The sequence below is a fragment of the Salmo salar genome, chromosome 04, assembly GCF_965601325.2.
Source record: "Salmo salar chromosome 04, fSalSal1, whole genome shotgun sequence".
Lineage (NCBI taxonomy): Eukaryota > Metazoa > Chordata > Actinopteri > Salmoniformes > Salmonidae > Salmo > Salmo salar.
Genome location: NC_138294.1, coordinates 6,075,168 through 6,092,733, shown reverse-complemented (window position 1 = coordinate 6,092,733; position 17,566 = coordinate 6,075,168). Strand labels below are relative to the sequence as shown.

At 40.0% G+C, this 17,566-nt stretch overlaps 2 protein-coding genes across 3 annotated transcripts in view; one reads left to right on the top strand and one right to left on the bottom strand.

Annotated features, from left to right (window-relative positions):
- Nucleotides 1-889: 889 nt before the first annotated feature.
- Nucleotides 890-13,247, top strand: apela (apelin receptor early endogenous ligand). Its single transcript, XM_082973886.1, has 3 exons — nucleotides 890-1,189; nucleotides 10,932-11,021; nucleotides 12,546-13,247. The coding sequence occupies exons 1-2, from the start codon at nucleotides 1,117-1,119 to the stop codon at nucleotides 11,018-11,020; spliced, it is 162 nt and encodes a 53-aa protein (XP_082830012.1). The 5' UTR covers nucleotides 890-1,116; the 3' UTR covers nucleotide 11,021; nucleotides 12,546-13,247.
- Nucleotides 13,248-14,726: 1,479 nt separating this feature from the next.
- tmem192 (transmembrane protein 192) overlaps nucleotides 14,727-17,566 on the bottom strand; it is a 29,610-nt gene continuing 26,770 nt past the window's right edge. For both annotated transcript variants that reach the window (XM_045713832.2, XM_045713831.2), the window contains exon 6: nucleotides 14,727-16,938. In XM_045713832.2, coding sequence (XP_045569788.1) covers nucleotides 16,824-16,938 — 115 coding nt within the window. In that variant the 3' untranslated portion in view covers nucleotides 14,727-16,823. The remainder of the gene's footprint in view (nucleotides 16,939-17,566) is intronic.

The window sequence follows — 17,566 nt, the reverse complement described above, 5'->3', positions numbered from 1 at the left end:
TAGAAGGAGGAGTGGAGGGGGGAGGGACTTCCTGTTAGCATCACCTACTACATGTGGTGTTAATAGAAGGAGGAGTGGAGGGGGGAGGGACTTCCTGTTAGCATCACCTACTACATGTGGTGTTAATAGAAGGAGGAGTGGAGGGGGAGGGACTTCCTGTCAGGATCACCTACTACATGTGGTGTTAATAGAAGGAGGAGTGGAGGGGGGAGGGACTTCCTGTTAGCATCACCTACTACATGTGGTGTTTAATAGAAGGAGGAGTGGAGGAGGGAGGGACTTCCTGTTAGCATCACCTACTACATGTGGTGTTAATAGAAGGAGGAGTGGAGGAGGGAGGGACTTCCTGTCAGCATCACCTACTACATGTGGTGTTAATAGAAGGAGGTGTGTGTGTGTGTGTGTGTGTCGGGGGCAGGGCAGGTGTGTGTGTGTGTGTGTGTGTGGTGTGTGTGTGTGTGTGTGTGTGTGTGTGAATGTGTGTGTGTTGAGGGCAAGGCAGGGGTGTGTGTGTGTGTGTGTGTCGGGGGCAGGGGTGTGTGTGTGTGTCGGGGGCAGGGGGGTGTGTGTGTGTGTGTGTCGGGGGCAGGGGTGTGTGTGCGCGTGTCGGGGGTGTGTGTGTGCGCGTTAGGGGCAGGGTGTGTGTGTGTGTGTGTGTGTGTGTGTGTGTGTCGGCAGGCCTGACGGCAGTATAAGAGGCAGAGGGATCTTTGCCACTTTGCTCTCATTCAGCGAGACAATCACTCTCTGGACAAACACCCACGACGGATACACACATTCCACCAGCGCACTGGTGTCTACAAGAGAAGACTGCTGTTTCTCTGATTACCCTGCTGACCGGGACTGAGAGAGTGAGTGAGAGAGTGAGAGAGTGAGAGAGTGTGGAGAGAGAGAGAGAGAGAGAGAGAGAGAGAGAGAGAGAGAGAGAGAGAGAGAGAGAGAGAGAGAGAGAGACAGAGACAGAGAGACAGAGAGAGAGCTGGAGGACTTGGATGCAGTCTGATCATTAACTGAGAAGAGATCCAGAGAGGGACCCACAGCACCACAGCATCCTGCCCAGAGAGAGAGACTGATTCCTGGGTAGAGAGAGGAGCTCCGGACCCTTCCTATCCAGCCATGAGGATCTTCAGCCTGCTGTACCTGCTGCTGCTGCTAGTAACTCTAGGATCAGTATCTGCTGTGAGACCAGGTAGGAGCACAAGAACAACAATTACACTATATTACACTATATTACCCTATATTACACTATATTACACTATATTACACTATAGACCTATATTACACTATATTACACTATATTACACTATATTACACATTACCCTATATTACCCTATATTACACTATATTACACTATATTACACTATATTACACTATATTACACTATATTACACTATATTACACTATAGACCTATATTACACTATATTACACTATATCACACTATATTACACTATATTACACTATATTACACTATATCACACTATAGTACACTATATTACACTATATTACACTATATTACACTATATTACCCTATATTACACTATATTACACTATATTACACTATAGACCTATATTACCCTATATTACACTATAGACCTATATTACACTATATTACACTATATTACACTATATTACCCTATATTACACTATATTACACTATATTACACTATATTACACTATAGACCTATATTACACTATATTACACTATATTACACTATAGACCTATATTACCCTATATTACACTATATTACACTATATTACACTATATTACACTACAGACCTATATTACACTATATTACACTATATTACACTATATTACCCTATATTACACTATATTACACTATATTACACTATATTACACTATATTACACTATAGACATATATTACACTATATTACACTATATTACACTATATTACACTACAGACCTATATTACACTATATTACACTATATTACACTATATTACACTATATTACACTATAGACCTATATTACACTATATTACACTATATTACACTATATTACCCTATATTACACTATATTACACTATATTACACTACAGACCTATATTACACTATATTACACTATATTACCCTATATTACACTATATTACACTATATTACACATTACCCTATATTACCCTATATTACACTATATTACACTATATTACACTATATTACACTATAGACCTATATTACACTATATTACACTATAGACCTATATTACACTATATTACACTATATTACACTATATTACACTATAGACCTATATTACACTATATTACACTATATTACACTATAGACCTATATTACACTATATTACACTGTATTACACTATATTACATTATATTACACTATAGACCTATATTACACTATATTACACTATAGACCTATATTACACTATATTACACTATATTACACTATATTACACTATAGACCTATATTACACTATATTACACTATATTACTCTATAGACCTATATTACACTATATTACACTATATTACACTATATTACACTATAGACCTATATTACACTATATTACACTATATTACACTATAGACCTATATTACACTATATTACCCTATATTACACTATATTACACTATATTACACTATATTACACTATATTACACTATAGACCAATATTACACTGTAGACCTATATTACACTATATTACACTATAGACCTATATTACACTATATTACACTATATTACACTATATTACACTATATTACACTATATTACACTATAGACCTATATTACACTATATTACACTATATTACACTATATTACACTATATTACCCTATATTACACTATATTACACTATAGACCTATATTACACTATATTACCCTATATTAAACTATATTACACTATATTACCCTATATTACACTATAGACCTATATTACACTATATTACACTATAGACCTATATTACACTATATTACACTATATTACACTATAGACCAATATTACACTATATTACACTATATTACACTATAGACCTATATTACACTACAGACCTATATTACACTATATTACACTATAGACCTATATTACACTATATTACACTATATTACACTATATTACCCTATATTACACTATATTACACTATATTACACTATAGACCAATATTACACTATATTACACTATATTACACTATAGACCTATATTACACTACAGACCTATATTACACTATATTACACTATAGACCTATATTACACTATATTACACTATATTACACTATAGACCTATATTACACTATATTACACTATATTACACTATAGACCTATATTACACTATATTACACTATATTACACTATATTACACCATAGACCTATATTACACTATATTACACTATAGACCTATATTACACTATAGACCTATATTACACTATATTACACTATATTACACTATAGACCTATATTACACTATATTACACTATATTACACTATAGACCTATATTACACTATATTACACTATAGACCTATATTACACTATATTACACTATATTACACTATAGACCTATATTACACTATAGACCTATATTACACTATAGACCTATATTACACTATATTACCCTATATTACACTATATTACACTATATTACACTATATTACACTATAGACCTATATTACACTATAGACCTATATTACACTATAGACCTATATTACACTATAGACCTATATTACACTATAGACCTATATTACACTACAGACCTATATTACACTATAGACCTATATTACACTATATTACACTATAGACCTATATTACACTATATTACACTATATTACACTATATTACACTATAGACCTATATTACACTATATTACACTATATTACACTATAGACCTATATTACACTATAGACCTATATTACACTATAGACCTATATTAAACTATATTACACTATAGACCTATATTACACTATAGTCCTATATTACACCATATACCTATATTACACTATATTACACTATAGACCTATATTACACTATAGACCTATATTACACTATAGACCTATATTACACTATATTACACTATAGACCTATATTACACTATATTACACTATATTACACTATAGACCTATATTACACTATAGACCTATATTACACTATAGACCTATATTACACTATAGACCTATATTACACTATATTACCCTATATTACCCTATATTACACTATATTACACTATATTACACTATAGACCTATATTACACTATATTACACTATATTACACTATAGACCTATATTACACTATAGACCTATATTACACTATAGACCTATATTACACTATATTACACTATATTACACTATATTACACTATAGACCTATATTACACTATATTACACTATATTACACTATATTACACTATATTACACTATATTACACTATAGACCTATATTACACTATATTACACTATATTACACTATAGACCTATATTACACTATATTACACTATAGACCTATATTACACTATATTACACTATATTACACTATAGACCTATATTACCCTATAGACCTATATTACACTATAGACCTATATTACACTATATTACACTATATTACACTATATTACACTATATTACACTATATTACACTATAGACCTATATTACACTATATTACACTATATTACACTATAGACCTATATTACACTATATTACACTATAGACCTATATTACACTATATTACACTATATTACACTATAGACCTATATTACACTATATTACACTATATTACACTATAGACCTATATTACCCTATAGACCTATATTACACTATAGACCTATATTACACTATATTACACTATATTACACTATATTACACTATATTACACTATATTACACTATAGACCTATATTACACTACAGACCTATATTACACCATAGACCTATATTACACTATATTACCCTATATTACACTATAGACCTATATTACACTATATTACACTATATTACACTATAGACCTATATTACACTATATTACCCTATATTACACTATAGACCTATATTACACTATATTACCCTATATTACACTATATTACACTATATTACCCTATATTACACTATATTACACTATATTACACTATAGACCTATATTACACTATATTACACTATAGACCTATATTACACTATATTACACTATATTACACTATAGACCTATATTACCCTATATTACACTATATTACACTATATTACACTATATTACACTATAGACCTATATTACACTATAGACCTATATTACACTATATTACACTATATTACACCATAGACCTATATTACACTATATTACACTATAGACCTATATTACACTATATTACACTATATTACACTATAGACCTATATTACACTATATTACACTATATTACACTATAGACCTATATTACACTATATTACACTATATTACACTATATTACACTATAGACCTATATTACACTATATTACACTATATTACACTATATTACCCTATATTACACTATATTACACTATATTACACTATATTACACTATATTACACTATAGACCTATATTACACTATATTACACTATAGACCTATATTACACTATATTACACTATATTACACTATATTACACTATATTACACTATATTACACTATAGACCTATATTACACTATATTACACTATATTACACTATAGACCTATATTACACTATATTACACTATATTACACTATATTACACTATATTACACTATAGACCTATATTACACTATATTACACTATAGACCTATATTACACTATAGACCTATATTACACTATATTACACTATATTACACTATAGACCTATATTACACTATATTACACTATATTACACTAGACTTATATTACACTATATTACACTATATTACACTATAGACCTATATTACACTATATTACACTATATTACACTATATTACACTATAGACCTATATTACACTATATTACACTATAGACCTATATTACACTATATTACACTATATTACACTATAGACCTATATTACACTATATTACACTATAGACCTATATTACACTATAGACCTATATTACACTATATTACACTATATTACACTATAGACCTATATTACACTATATTACACTATATTACACTATAGACCTATATTACACTATATTACACTATATTACACTATAGACCTATATTACACTATATTACACTATATTACACTATATTACACTATAGACCTATATTACACTATATTACACTATAGACCTATATTACACTATATTACACTATATTACACTATAGACCTATATTACACTATATTACACTATAGACCTATATTACACTATATTACACTATAGACCTATATTACACTATATTACACTATATTACACTATAGACCTATATTACACCATAGACCTATATTACACTATAGACCTATATTACACCATAGACCTATATTACACTATATTACACTATATTACACTATATTACACTATAGACCTATATTACACTATAGACCTATATTACACTATAGTCCTATATTACACCATATACCTATATTACACTATATTACACTATAGACCTATATTACACTATAGACCTATATTACACTATAGACCTATATTACACTATAGACCTATATGTATATTGTGTTATTAGACCATGTATAGGTCTTGGTATGATATTTCACTGCTTTGAGGAAGACCCCTCATTCCCCATATTAGTCTATAGGCTACTGCAGAACACCTTCCGCCCACTGAATATTTCCCTATTGTTTATAACGACACACGGCATAAAGCTCAGTGGTGAAAACATCCTTTTGTAGCTGGTCTACCTTGAAACAGTCCGTGATAAAATGCATGTGAATTCTGTAAAAGCCTTTAGTCTTCTACTCAGATGATAAAGTGTTTGCTCATCGACTAGCCAATACAACATGATCCGGTCTTCTGACTGTATTTCAATCCAGAGTTCACATAACACAACAGTAATTGTAGCATAAGGACTATAGAATGAGGACCGAGTGATGGAAACGCATCTGCAGCGTGCGCTATACGGCCGCGGGTTTTTACGCATCTGCAGCGTGCGCTATACGGCCACGGGTTTCTACGCAGCTGCAGCGTGCGCTATACGGCCACGGGTTTCTACGCAGCTGCAGCGTGCGCTATACGGCCGCGGGTTTTTACGCATCTGCAGCGTGCGTTATACGGCCACGGGTTTTACGACCTCGGGTGATTTAGTGCGTGGAGTCACTGCGGAAACGAGTCGAAATTTGGCTGAAGCGCGTTAATTCACCAGAACACTCTGCGGCCCGGTACTTTACAGGGCCTCTATGACTGGGTGTTGGGGAGAAAGCGAGAGAGAGAGAGAGAGAGAGAGAGAGAGAGAGAGAGAGAGAGAGAGAGAGAGAGAGAGAGAGAGAGAGAGAGAGAGAGGAGAGAGAGAGAGAGAGAGGAGAGAGCGGAGAGAGAGAGAGAGAGAGAGAGAGAGAGAGAGGGAGAGAGAGAGCGGAGAGAGAGAGGGGAGAGAGAGAGAGGAGAGGGGGGAGAGAGAGAGAGAGAGAGAGAGATGCCTTTATGACTCGGTCATAAAGGCATCCGTGAGTTTTTATCTCTTCCTTCCGGTCGGTCCTCGGGAAAAGGCGGTAGGAAGGCGCTTTACGGCAGCGGGAGGTTTAAAGTCATCATTAAAACGGTGGTTTATTAGAGAAGGAGACCGCTGGTTATCTTCAAAAGGTCAATGAGCTTATAGCCTACACTATAGTAGCTATATCCTAATAGGAGAATACAGGTGGTCCACCTGTCACAATTACCCTACAGAGATTCCCTGCAGGTGAGCCAGGATGTGGAAGGAAGGATTCAAAGGAGAGAAGAGGTTTATGGTCTGGTAGTCTGGTAGGTAGACTAAAACAGGCAGGTAGACTAAAAACAGGCTGATAAACTGAAACAGACAGGTAGAGTGATAAACTAAGACTAGTTTTAGTAGCCCGGCTATAACAGGAGAACTAACAGACAGGTAGAGTGATAAACTAAGACTAGTTTTAGTAGCCTGGCTATAACAGGAGAACTAACAGACAGGTAGAGTGATAAACTAAGACTAGTTTTAGTAGCCTGGCTATAAACAGGAGAACTAACAGACAGGTAGAGTGATAAACTAAGACTAGTTTTAGTAGCCCGGCTATAAACAGGAGAACTAACAGACAGGTAGAGTGATAAACTAAGACTAGTTTTAGTAGCCTGGCTATAACAGGAGAACTAACAGACAGGTAGAGTGATAAACTAAGACTAGTTTTAGTAGCCTGGCTATAACAGGAGAACTAACAGACAGGTAGAGTGATAAACTAAGACTAGTTTTAGTAGCCTGGCTATAACAGGAGAACTAACAGACAGGTAGAGTGATAAACTAAGACTAGTTTTAGTAGCCTGGCTATAAACAGGAGAACTAACAGACAGGTAGAGTGATAAACTAAGACTAGTTTTAGTAGCCCGGCTATAAACAGGAGAACTAACAGACAGGTAGAGTGATAAACTAAGACTAGTTTTAGTAGCCTGGCTATAACAGGAGAACTAACAGACAGGTAGAGTGATAAACTAAGACTAGTTTTAGTAGCCCAGCTATAAACAGGAGAACTAACAGACAGGTAGAGTGATAAACTAAGACTAGTTTTAGTAGCCTGGCTATAACAGGAGAACTAACAGGCAGGTAGAGTGATAAACTAAGACTAGTTTTAGTAGCCTGGCTATAACAGGAGAACTAACAGGCAGGTAGAGGATAAACTAAGACTAGTTTTAGTAGCCTGGCTATAAACAGGAGTACTAACAGACAGGTAGAGTGATAAACTAAGACTAGTTTTAGTAGCCTGGCTATAACAGGAGAACTAACAGACAGGTAGAGTGATAAACTAAGACTAGTTTTAGTAGCCCGGCTATAACAGGAGAACTAACAGGCAGGTAGAGTGATAAACTAAGACTAGTTTTAGTAGCCCAGCTATAACAGGAGAACTAACAGACAGGTAGAGTGATAAACTAAGACCAGTTTTAGTAGCCTGGCTATAACAGGAGAACTAACAGACAGGTAGAGTGATAAACTAACACCAGTTTTAGTAGCCCGGCTATAACAGGAGAACTAACAGACAGGTAGAGTGATAAACTAAGACTAGTTTTAGTAGCCCGGCTATAACAGGAGAACTAACAGACAGGTAGAGTGATAAACTAAGACTAGTTTTAGTAGCCTGGCTATAACAGGAGAACTAACAGACAGGTAGAGTGATAAACTAAGACTAGTTTTAGTAGCCCGGCTATAACAGGAGAACTAACAGACAGGTAGAGTGATAAACTAAGACTAGTTTTAGTAGCCCTGCTATAACAGGAGAACTAACAGACAGGTAGAGTGATAAACTAAGACTAGTTTTAGTAGCCTGGCTATAAACAGGAGAACTAACAGACAGGTAGAGTGATAAACTAAGACTAGTTTTAGTAGCCCGGCTATAAACAGGAGAACTAACAGACAGGTAGAGTGATAAACTAAGACTAGTTTTAGTAGCCTGGCTATAACAGGAGAACTAACAGACAGGTAGAGTGATAAACTAAGACTAGTTTTAGTAGCCCAGCTATAAACAGGAGAACTAACAGACAGGTAGAGTGATAAACTAAGACTAGTTTTAGTAGCCTGGCTATAACAGGAGAACTAACAGACAGGTAGAGTGATAAACTAAGACCAGTTTTAGTAGCCTGGCTATAACAGGAGAACTAACAGACAGGTAGAGTGATAAACTAAGACTAGTTTTAGTAGCCCGGCTATAAACAGGAGAACTAACAGACAGGTAGAGTGATAAACTAAGACCAGTTTTAGTAGCCTGGCTATAACAGGAGAACTAACAGACAGGTAGAGTGATAAACTAAGACTAGTTTTAGTAGCCTGGCTATAACAGGAGAACTAACAGACAGGTAGAGTGATAAACTAAGACTAGTTTTAGTAGCCTGGCTATAACAGGAGAACTAACAGACAGGTAGAGTGATAAACTAAGACTAGTTTTAGTAGCCCAGCTATAACAGGAGAACTAACAGACAGGTAGAGTGATAAACTAAGACTAGTTTTAGTAGCCTGGCTATAAACAGGAGAACTAACAGACAGGTAGAGTGATAAACTAAGACTAGTTTTAGTAGCCCGGCTATAAACAGGAGAACTAACAGACAGGTAGAGTGATAAACTAAGACTAGTTTTAGTAGCCTGGCTATAACAGGAGAACTAACAGACAGGTAGAGTGATAAACTAAGACTAGTTTTAGTAGCCCGGCTATAAACAGGAGAACTAACAGACAGGTAGAGTGATAAACTAAGACTAGTTTTAGTAGCCTGGCTATAACAGGAGAACTAACAGACAGGTAGAGTGATAAACTAAGACTAGTTTTAGTAGCCTGGCTATAACAGGAGAACTAACAGACAGGTAGAGTGATAAACTAAGACCAGTTTTAGTAGCCTGGCTATAACAGGAGAAACAGGAGAACTAACAGACAGGTAGAGTGATAAACTAAGACTAGTTTTAGTAGCCCGGCTATAAACAGGAGAACTAACAGACAGGTAGAGTGATAAACTAAGACCAGTTTTAGTAGCCTGGCTATAACAGGAGAACTAACAGACAGGTAGAGTGATAAACTAAGACTAGTTTTAGTAGCCCGGCTATAAACAGGAGAACTAACAGACAGGTAGAGTGATAAACTAAGACCAGTTTTAGTAGCCTGGCTATAACAGGAGAACTAACAGACAGGTAGAGTGATAAACTAACACCAGTTTTAGTAGCCCGGCTATAACAGGAGAACTAACAGACAGGTAGAGTGATAAACTAAGACTAGTTTTAGTAGCCCGGCTATAAACAGGATTGACATGCTCAAATCAACTACAGAAGGTAACTAAGAGTGTAGGCCATATGCAGCGACCACATGGTATTTCTGACCGTTAGTCCTTGAATCTCTCTCTCTCTCTCTCTCTCCAGACATCTTGAACATACGGAGAAGGTATCACAGGCATCACTGCCCCCACCGCCGCTGTATGCCCCTGCACTCCAGAGTACCGTTTCCCTGAGGTAAGACACAGGTAGACTCATCACCAACGCCACACCTGTGGGAATGTGTGTGTGTGTGTAGGGGGGGTAGGCATGTCCAGGGATGTCAGGGTTCAAAGGGTGAGACACCTGCTAGTAACCAGCAGGTAGCCTAGTGGTTAGAGCATTGGGCCAGTAACCAGCAGGTAGCCTAGTGGTTAGAGCGTTGGGCCAGTAACCAGCAGGTAGCCTAGTGGTTAGAGCGTTGGGCCAGTAACCAGCAGGTAGCCTAGTGGTTAGAGCGTTGGGCCAGTAACTAGCAGGTAGCCTAGTGGTTAGATCGTTGGGCCAGTAACCAGCAGGTAGCCTAGTGGTTAGAGCGTTGGGCCAGTAACCAGCAGGTAGCCTAGTGGTTAGAGCGTTGGGCCAGTAACCAGCAGGTAGCCTAGTGGTTAGAGCGTTGGGCCAGTAACCAGCAGGTAGCCTACTGGTTAGATCGTTGGGCCGGTAACCAGCAGGTAGCCTAGTGGTTAAATCGTTGGGCCAGTAACCAGCAGGTAGCCTAGTGGTTAGAGCGTTGGGCCAGTAACTAGCAGGTAGCCTAGTGGTTAGATCGTTGGGCCGGTAACCAGCAGGTAGCCTAGTGGTTAGATCGTTGGGCCAGTAACCAGCAGGTAGCCTAGTGGTTAGAGCGTTGGGCCAGTAACCAGCAGGTAGCCTAGTGGTTAGAGCGTTGGGACAGTAACCAGCAGGTAGCCTAGTGGTTAGATCGTTGGGCCGGTAACCAGCAGGTAGCCTAGTGGTTAGATCGTTGGGCCAGTAACCAGCAGGTAGCCTAGTGGTTAGAGCGTTGGGCCAGTAACCAGCAGGTAGCCTAGTGGTTAGAGCGTTGGGCCAGTAACCAGCAGGTAGCCTAGTGGTTAGATCGTTGGGCCGGTAACCAGCAGGTAGCCTAGTGGTTAGATCGTTGGGCCGGTAACCAGCAGGTAGCCTAGTGGTTAGATCGTTGGGCCGGTAACCAGCAGGTAGCCTAGTGGTTAGAGCATTGGACTAGTAACCAGCAGGTAGCCTAGTGGTTAGATCGTTGGGCCAGTAACCGAAAGGTTGCTGGATCGAATCCCCCAGCTGGTAAAAATCTGTCGTTCTGCCCCTGAACAAGGCAGTTAACCCACTGTTCCCCGGTAGGCCGTCATTGTAAATAAGAATTTGTTCTTAACTGATGAGAGAGAGAGAGAGAGAGAGAGAGAGAGAGAGAGAGAGAGAGAGAGAGAGAACGCTGCTAAAATGCTCCTGCCTGACCCATGTTCTCTCTGCCCGACCCACGTTCTCTCTGCCCGACCCACGTTCTCTCTGCCCGACCCACGTTCTCTCTGAACGACCCACGTTCTCTCTGCCCGACCCACGTTCTCTCTGCCCGACCCAAGTTCTCTCTGCCCGACCCACGTTCTCTCTGCCCGACCCACGTTCTCTCTGCCCGACCCACGTTCTCTCTGCCCGACCCACGTTCTCTCTGCCTGACCCACGTTCTCTCTGCCTGACCCATGACACTGTCTATGTTCTGTTTAGGAGGTAACAGAGGGAACATGGAGGTGAAGAGGAGAAGCTCTGTGACATCCTCACCCCTCCTCTTCCCCCACAGGACACCACACACACACCTGTGGGGACACACCTGTGGACAAGAGACACGGAGTGGGGAAACACGGCGCTGAAGGACTGAACACTGAGCGAGAGACGAAGCCTGTGCTGAGACTGGGAGAGGAGAGGAGAGGAGAGGAGAGGAGAGGAGAGGAGAGGAGAGGAGACTCCTGCTGCTGCTGAATAGACAAAGACCTGAAGTGGAGTACACATATACCACCGCCATATAATCTGGAATATACCACCGCCATATATCTGGGTACTGAGACAGTTATACTATATACCACAGTACTGATACAGTTATACTATATACCACAGTACTGATACAGTTATACTATATACCACAGTACTGATACAGTTATACTATATACCACAGTACTGATACAGTTATACTATATACCACAGTACTGATACAGTTATACTATATACCACAGTACTGATACAGTTATACTATATACCACAGTACTGATACAGTTATACTATATACCACAGTACTGTCTCGGTACCATAAAAACACCAGCTCAGAGTTATCCAACATACAGAATACATGTTAATATGGGAGTAACGCACTTCAAATGTACAGTATGTTTCAATGAATGACCTTTTAACAATAAAACAAATCTGTTTATACTATTTTCAGTCTGGTGTAATGCTTGACCCATCCCATTAGGAACGGTAGGAGTCTAGTCTGGTGTAATGCTTGGCCCATCCCATTAGGAACGGTAGGAGTCTAGTCTGGTGTAATGCTTGGCCCATCCCATTAGGAACGGTAGGAGTCTGGTGTAATGCTTGGCCCATCCCATTAGGAACGGTAGGAGTCCAGTCTGGTGTAATGCTTGGCCCATCCCATTAGGAACGGTAGGAGTCTATTGGCCCATCCCATTAGGAACGGTAGGAGTCTAGTGTAATGCTTGGCCCATCCCATTAGGAACGGTAGGAGTCTGGTGTAATGCTTGGCCCAGTCCATCCCATTAGGAACGGTAGGAGTCCAGTCTGGTGTAATGCTTGGCCCAGTCCATCCCATTAGGAACGGTAGGAGTCCAGTCTGGTGTAATGCTTGGCCCAGTCCATCCCATTAGGAACGGTAGGAGTCCAGTCTGGTGTAATGCTTGGCCCAGTCCATCCCATTAGGAACGGTAGGAGTCTAGTCTGGTGTAATGCTTGGCCCATCCCATTAGGAACGGTAGGAGTCTAGTCTGGTGTAATGCTTGGCCCATCCCATTAGGAACGGTAGGAGTCTATTGGCCCATCCCATTAGGAACGGTAGGAGTCTAGCCTGGTGTAATGCTTGACCCATCCCATTAGGAACGGTAGGAGTCCAGTCTGGTGTAATGCTTGGCCCATCCCATTAGGAACGGTAGGAGTCTATTGGCCCATCCCATTAGGAACGGTAGGAGTCTAGTGTAATGCTTGGCCCATCCCATTAGGAACGGTAGGAGTCTAGTCTGGTGTAATGCTTGGCCCATCCCATTAGGAACGGTAGGAGTCTAGTCTGGTGTAATGCTTGGCCCAGTCCATCCCATTAGGAACGGTAGGAGTCTGGTGTAATGCTTGGCCCAGTCCATTAGGAACGGTAGGAGTCTAGTCTGGTGTAATGCTTGGCCCAGTCATCCCATTAGGAACGGTAGGAGTCTAGTCTGGTGTAATGCTTGACCCATCCCATTAGGAATGGTAGGAGTCTAGTCTGGTGTAATGCTTGGCCCATCCCATTAGGAACGGTAGGAGTCTAGTCTGGTGTAATGCTTGGCCCAGTCCATCCCATTAGGAACGGTAGGAGTCTAGTCTGGTGTAATGCTTGGCCCAGTCCATCCCATTAGGAACGGTAGGAGTCCAGTCTGGTGTAATGCTTGGCCCAGTCCATCCCATTAGGAACGGTAGGAGTCCAGTCTGGTGTAATGCTTGGCCCAGTCCATCCCATTAGGAACGGTAGGAGTCTAGTCTGGTGTAATGCTTGGCCCAGTCCATCCCATTAGGAACGATAGGAGTCTAGTCTGGTGTAATGCTTGGCCCAGTCCATCCCATTAGGAACGGTAGGAGTCTCAGTGGGAGTTACAACATGGTAGTTAGAGATATCATGTTGCCTAGGTAACTACAGAACACACAACACACCTGTTTTTCCTCCACACTTCTCTTTATTAACCTCATTTACACATTAAGTCACGAGGACTAAACTCAGCAAAAAAAAGAAAACGTCCCTTTTTCAGGACCCTGGTCTTTCAAAAGGTAATTCGTTAAAAATCTAAATAACTTCCCAGATCTTCATTGTAAAGGGTTTAAACTCTGTTTCCCCATGCTGGTTCAATGAACCATAAACAATTAATGAACATGCACCTGTGGAGCGGTCGTTAAGACACTAACAGCTTACAGACGGTAGGCAATTAAGGTCACAGTTATGAAAACTTAGGACACTAAAGAGGCCTTTCTACTGACTCTGAAAAACACCAAAAGAAAGATACATCCGTACATCCGAACATCACACCTGCGGGACAGGTACAGGATGGCAACAACAACTGCCCGAGTTACACCAGGAACGCACAATCCCTCCATCAGTGCTCAGATTGTCCGCAATAGGCTGAGAGAGGCTGGACTGAGGGCTTGTAGGCCTGTTGTAAGGCAGGTCCTCACCAGATATCACCGGCAACAACGTCGCCGGACCAGACAGGACTGGCAAAAAGTGCTCTTCACTGACGAGTCTCAGTTTTGTCTCACCAGGGGTGATGGTCGGATTCACGTTTATCGTCAAAGGAATGAGCGTTACACCGAGGCCTGTACTCTGGAGCGGGATCGATTTGGAGGTGGAGGGTCCGTCATGGTCTGGGGCGGTGTGTCACAGCATCATCGGACTGAGCTTGTTGTCGCTGTGCGTTACAGGGAAGACATCCTCCTCCCTCATGTGGTACCCTTCCTGCAGGCTCATCCTGACATGACCCTCCAGCATGACAATGCCACCAGCCATACTGCTCGTTCTGTGCGTGAATTTCCTGCAAGACAGGAATGTCAGTGTTCTGCCATGGCCAGCGAAGAGCCCGGATCTCAATCCCATTGAGCACGTCTGGGACCTGTTGGATCGGAGGGTGGGGGCTAGGGCCATTCCCCCCCAGAAATGTCCAGGAACTTGCAGGTGCCTTGGTGGAAGAGTGGGGTAACATCTCACAGCAAGAACTGGCAAATCTGGTGCAGTCCATGAGGAGGAGATGCACTGCAGTACTTAATGCAGCTGGTGGCCACACCAGATACTGACTGTTACTTTTGATTTTGACCCCCCCCCCCTTTGTTCAGGGACACATTATTCCATTTCTGTTAGTCACATGTCTGTGGAACTTGTTCAGTTTATGTCTCAGTTGTTGAATCTTGTTATGTTCATACAAATATTTACACATGTTAAGTTTGTTGAAAATAAACGCAGTTGACAGCGAGAGGACGTTTCTTGTTTTGCTGAGTTTATATAAAAACACACTGCAGGGAGAAAACACACATAAAACATTTCTATAGAACCCACACCAGGCCCTGATAACATGGTTCCCTCTCACCTCTCTCTCTCTCTCTCTCTCTCTCTCTCCCTCCCTCTCTCTCTCTCTCTCTCTCCCTCCCTCTCTCTCTCATCTCTCCCTCCCCCCCTTGTCTCTCTCGCTCTCGTCTGGTTGTATTATGTTGTACTATGGTTGTATTATGGTTGTATTATGGTTGTATTATGGTTGTGGTTGTATTATGGTTGTGGTTGTATTATGGTTGTAGTTGTGGTTGTATTATGGTTGTGGTTGTATTATGGTTGTGGTTGTACTATGGTTGTAGTTGTACTATGGTTGTATTGTGGTTGTATTATGGTTGTGCTATGGTTGTGGTTGTATTATGGTTGTGGTTGTATTATGGTTGTGGGTGTATTATGGTTGTGGTTGTACTATGGTTGTGTTATGGTTGTGGTTGTATTATGGTTGTGTTATGGTTGTCTTATGGTTGTGGTTGAATTATGGTTGTGTGGTGGTTGTATTATGGTTGTGGTTGTACTATGGTTGTGTTATGGTTGTGGTTGTATTATGGTTGTGTTATGGTTGTCTTATGGTTGTGGTTGAATTATGGTTGTGTGGTGGTTGTATTATGGTTGTCTTATGGTTGTGGTTGAATTATGGTTGTGTGGTGGTTGTATTATGGTTGTGTGGTGGTTGTATTATGGTTGTGTGGTGGTTGTATTATGGTTGTGTGGTGGTTGCATCAGTGCTGTGTGGTCATGTTGAGCAGTCTCTTGCTCAATAAGGTGTTGTGGTGCTTCAGGTAGTCGATGAGATCAGCTTGTTTCTCCACCACCTCCTCCAGACTGGAGCCCTCCCTGGAGAGGAACAGGAAAACAAGATCAGGACAACGTTAGAACAACGTCAGGACATCAAAACAAGGTCAGGACAACGTTAGAATAACGTCAGGACATCAAAACAAGGTCAGGACAACGTTAGAACAATGTCAGGACATCAAAACAAGGTCAGGACAACATTAGGTGAAGCCAGTCTAGGTGTGTATATACCTGAAGCCAGTCTAGGTGTGTATATACCTGTAGCCAGTCTAGGTGTGTATATACCTGAAGCCAGTCTAGGTGTGTATATACCTGAAGCCAGTCTAGGTGTGTATATACCTGAAGCCAGTCTAGGTGTGTATATACCTGAAGCCAGTCTAGGTGTGTATATACCTGTAGCCAGTCTAGGTGTGTATATACCTGTAGCCAGTCTAGGTGTGTATATACCTGAAGCCAGTCTAGGTGTATATATACCTGAATCCAGTCTAGGTGTGTATATACCTGAAGCCAGTCTAGGTGTGTATATACCTGAATCCAGTCTAGGTGTGTATATACCTGAAGCCAGTCTAGGTGTGTATATACCTGAAGCCAGTCTAGGTGTGTATATACCTGAAGCCAGTCTAGGTGTGTATATACCTGAAGCCAGTGTAGGTGTGTATATACCTGAAGC

Excerpts from the sequence above, each read along its gene's own strand:
- apela (XM_082973886.1), top strand. The coding sequence starts at position 1,117 with ATGAGGATCTTCAGCCTGCTGTACCTGCTGCTGCTGCTAGTAACTCTA. Across the intron at positions 1,190-10,931 it reads AGTATCTGCTGTGAGACCAG|ACATCTTGAACATACGGAGA; the intron begins GTAGGAGCACAA and ends CTCTCTCTCCAG.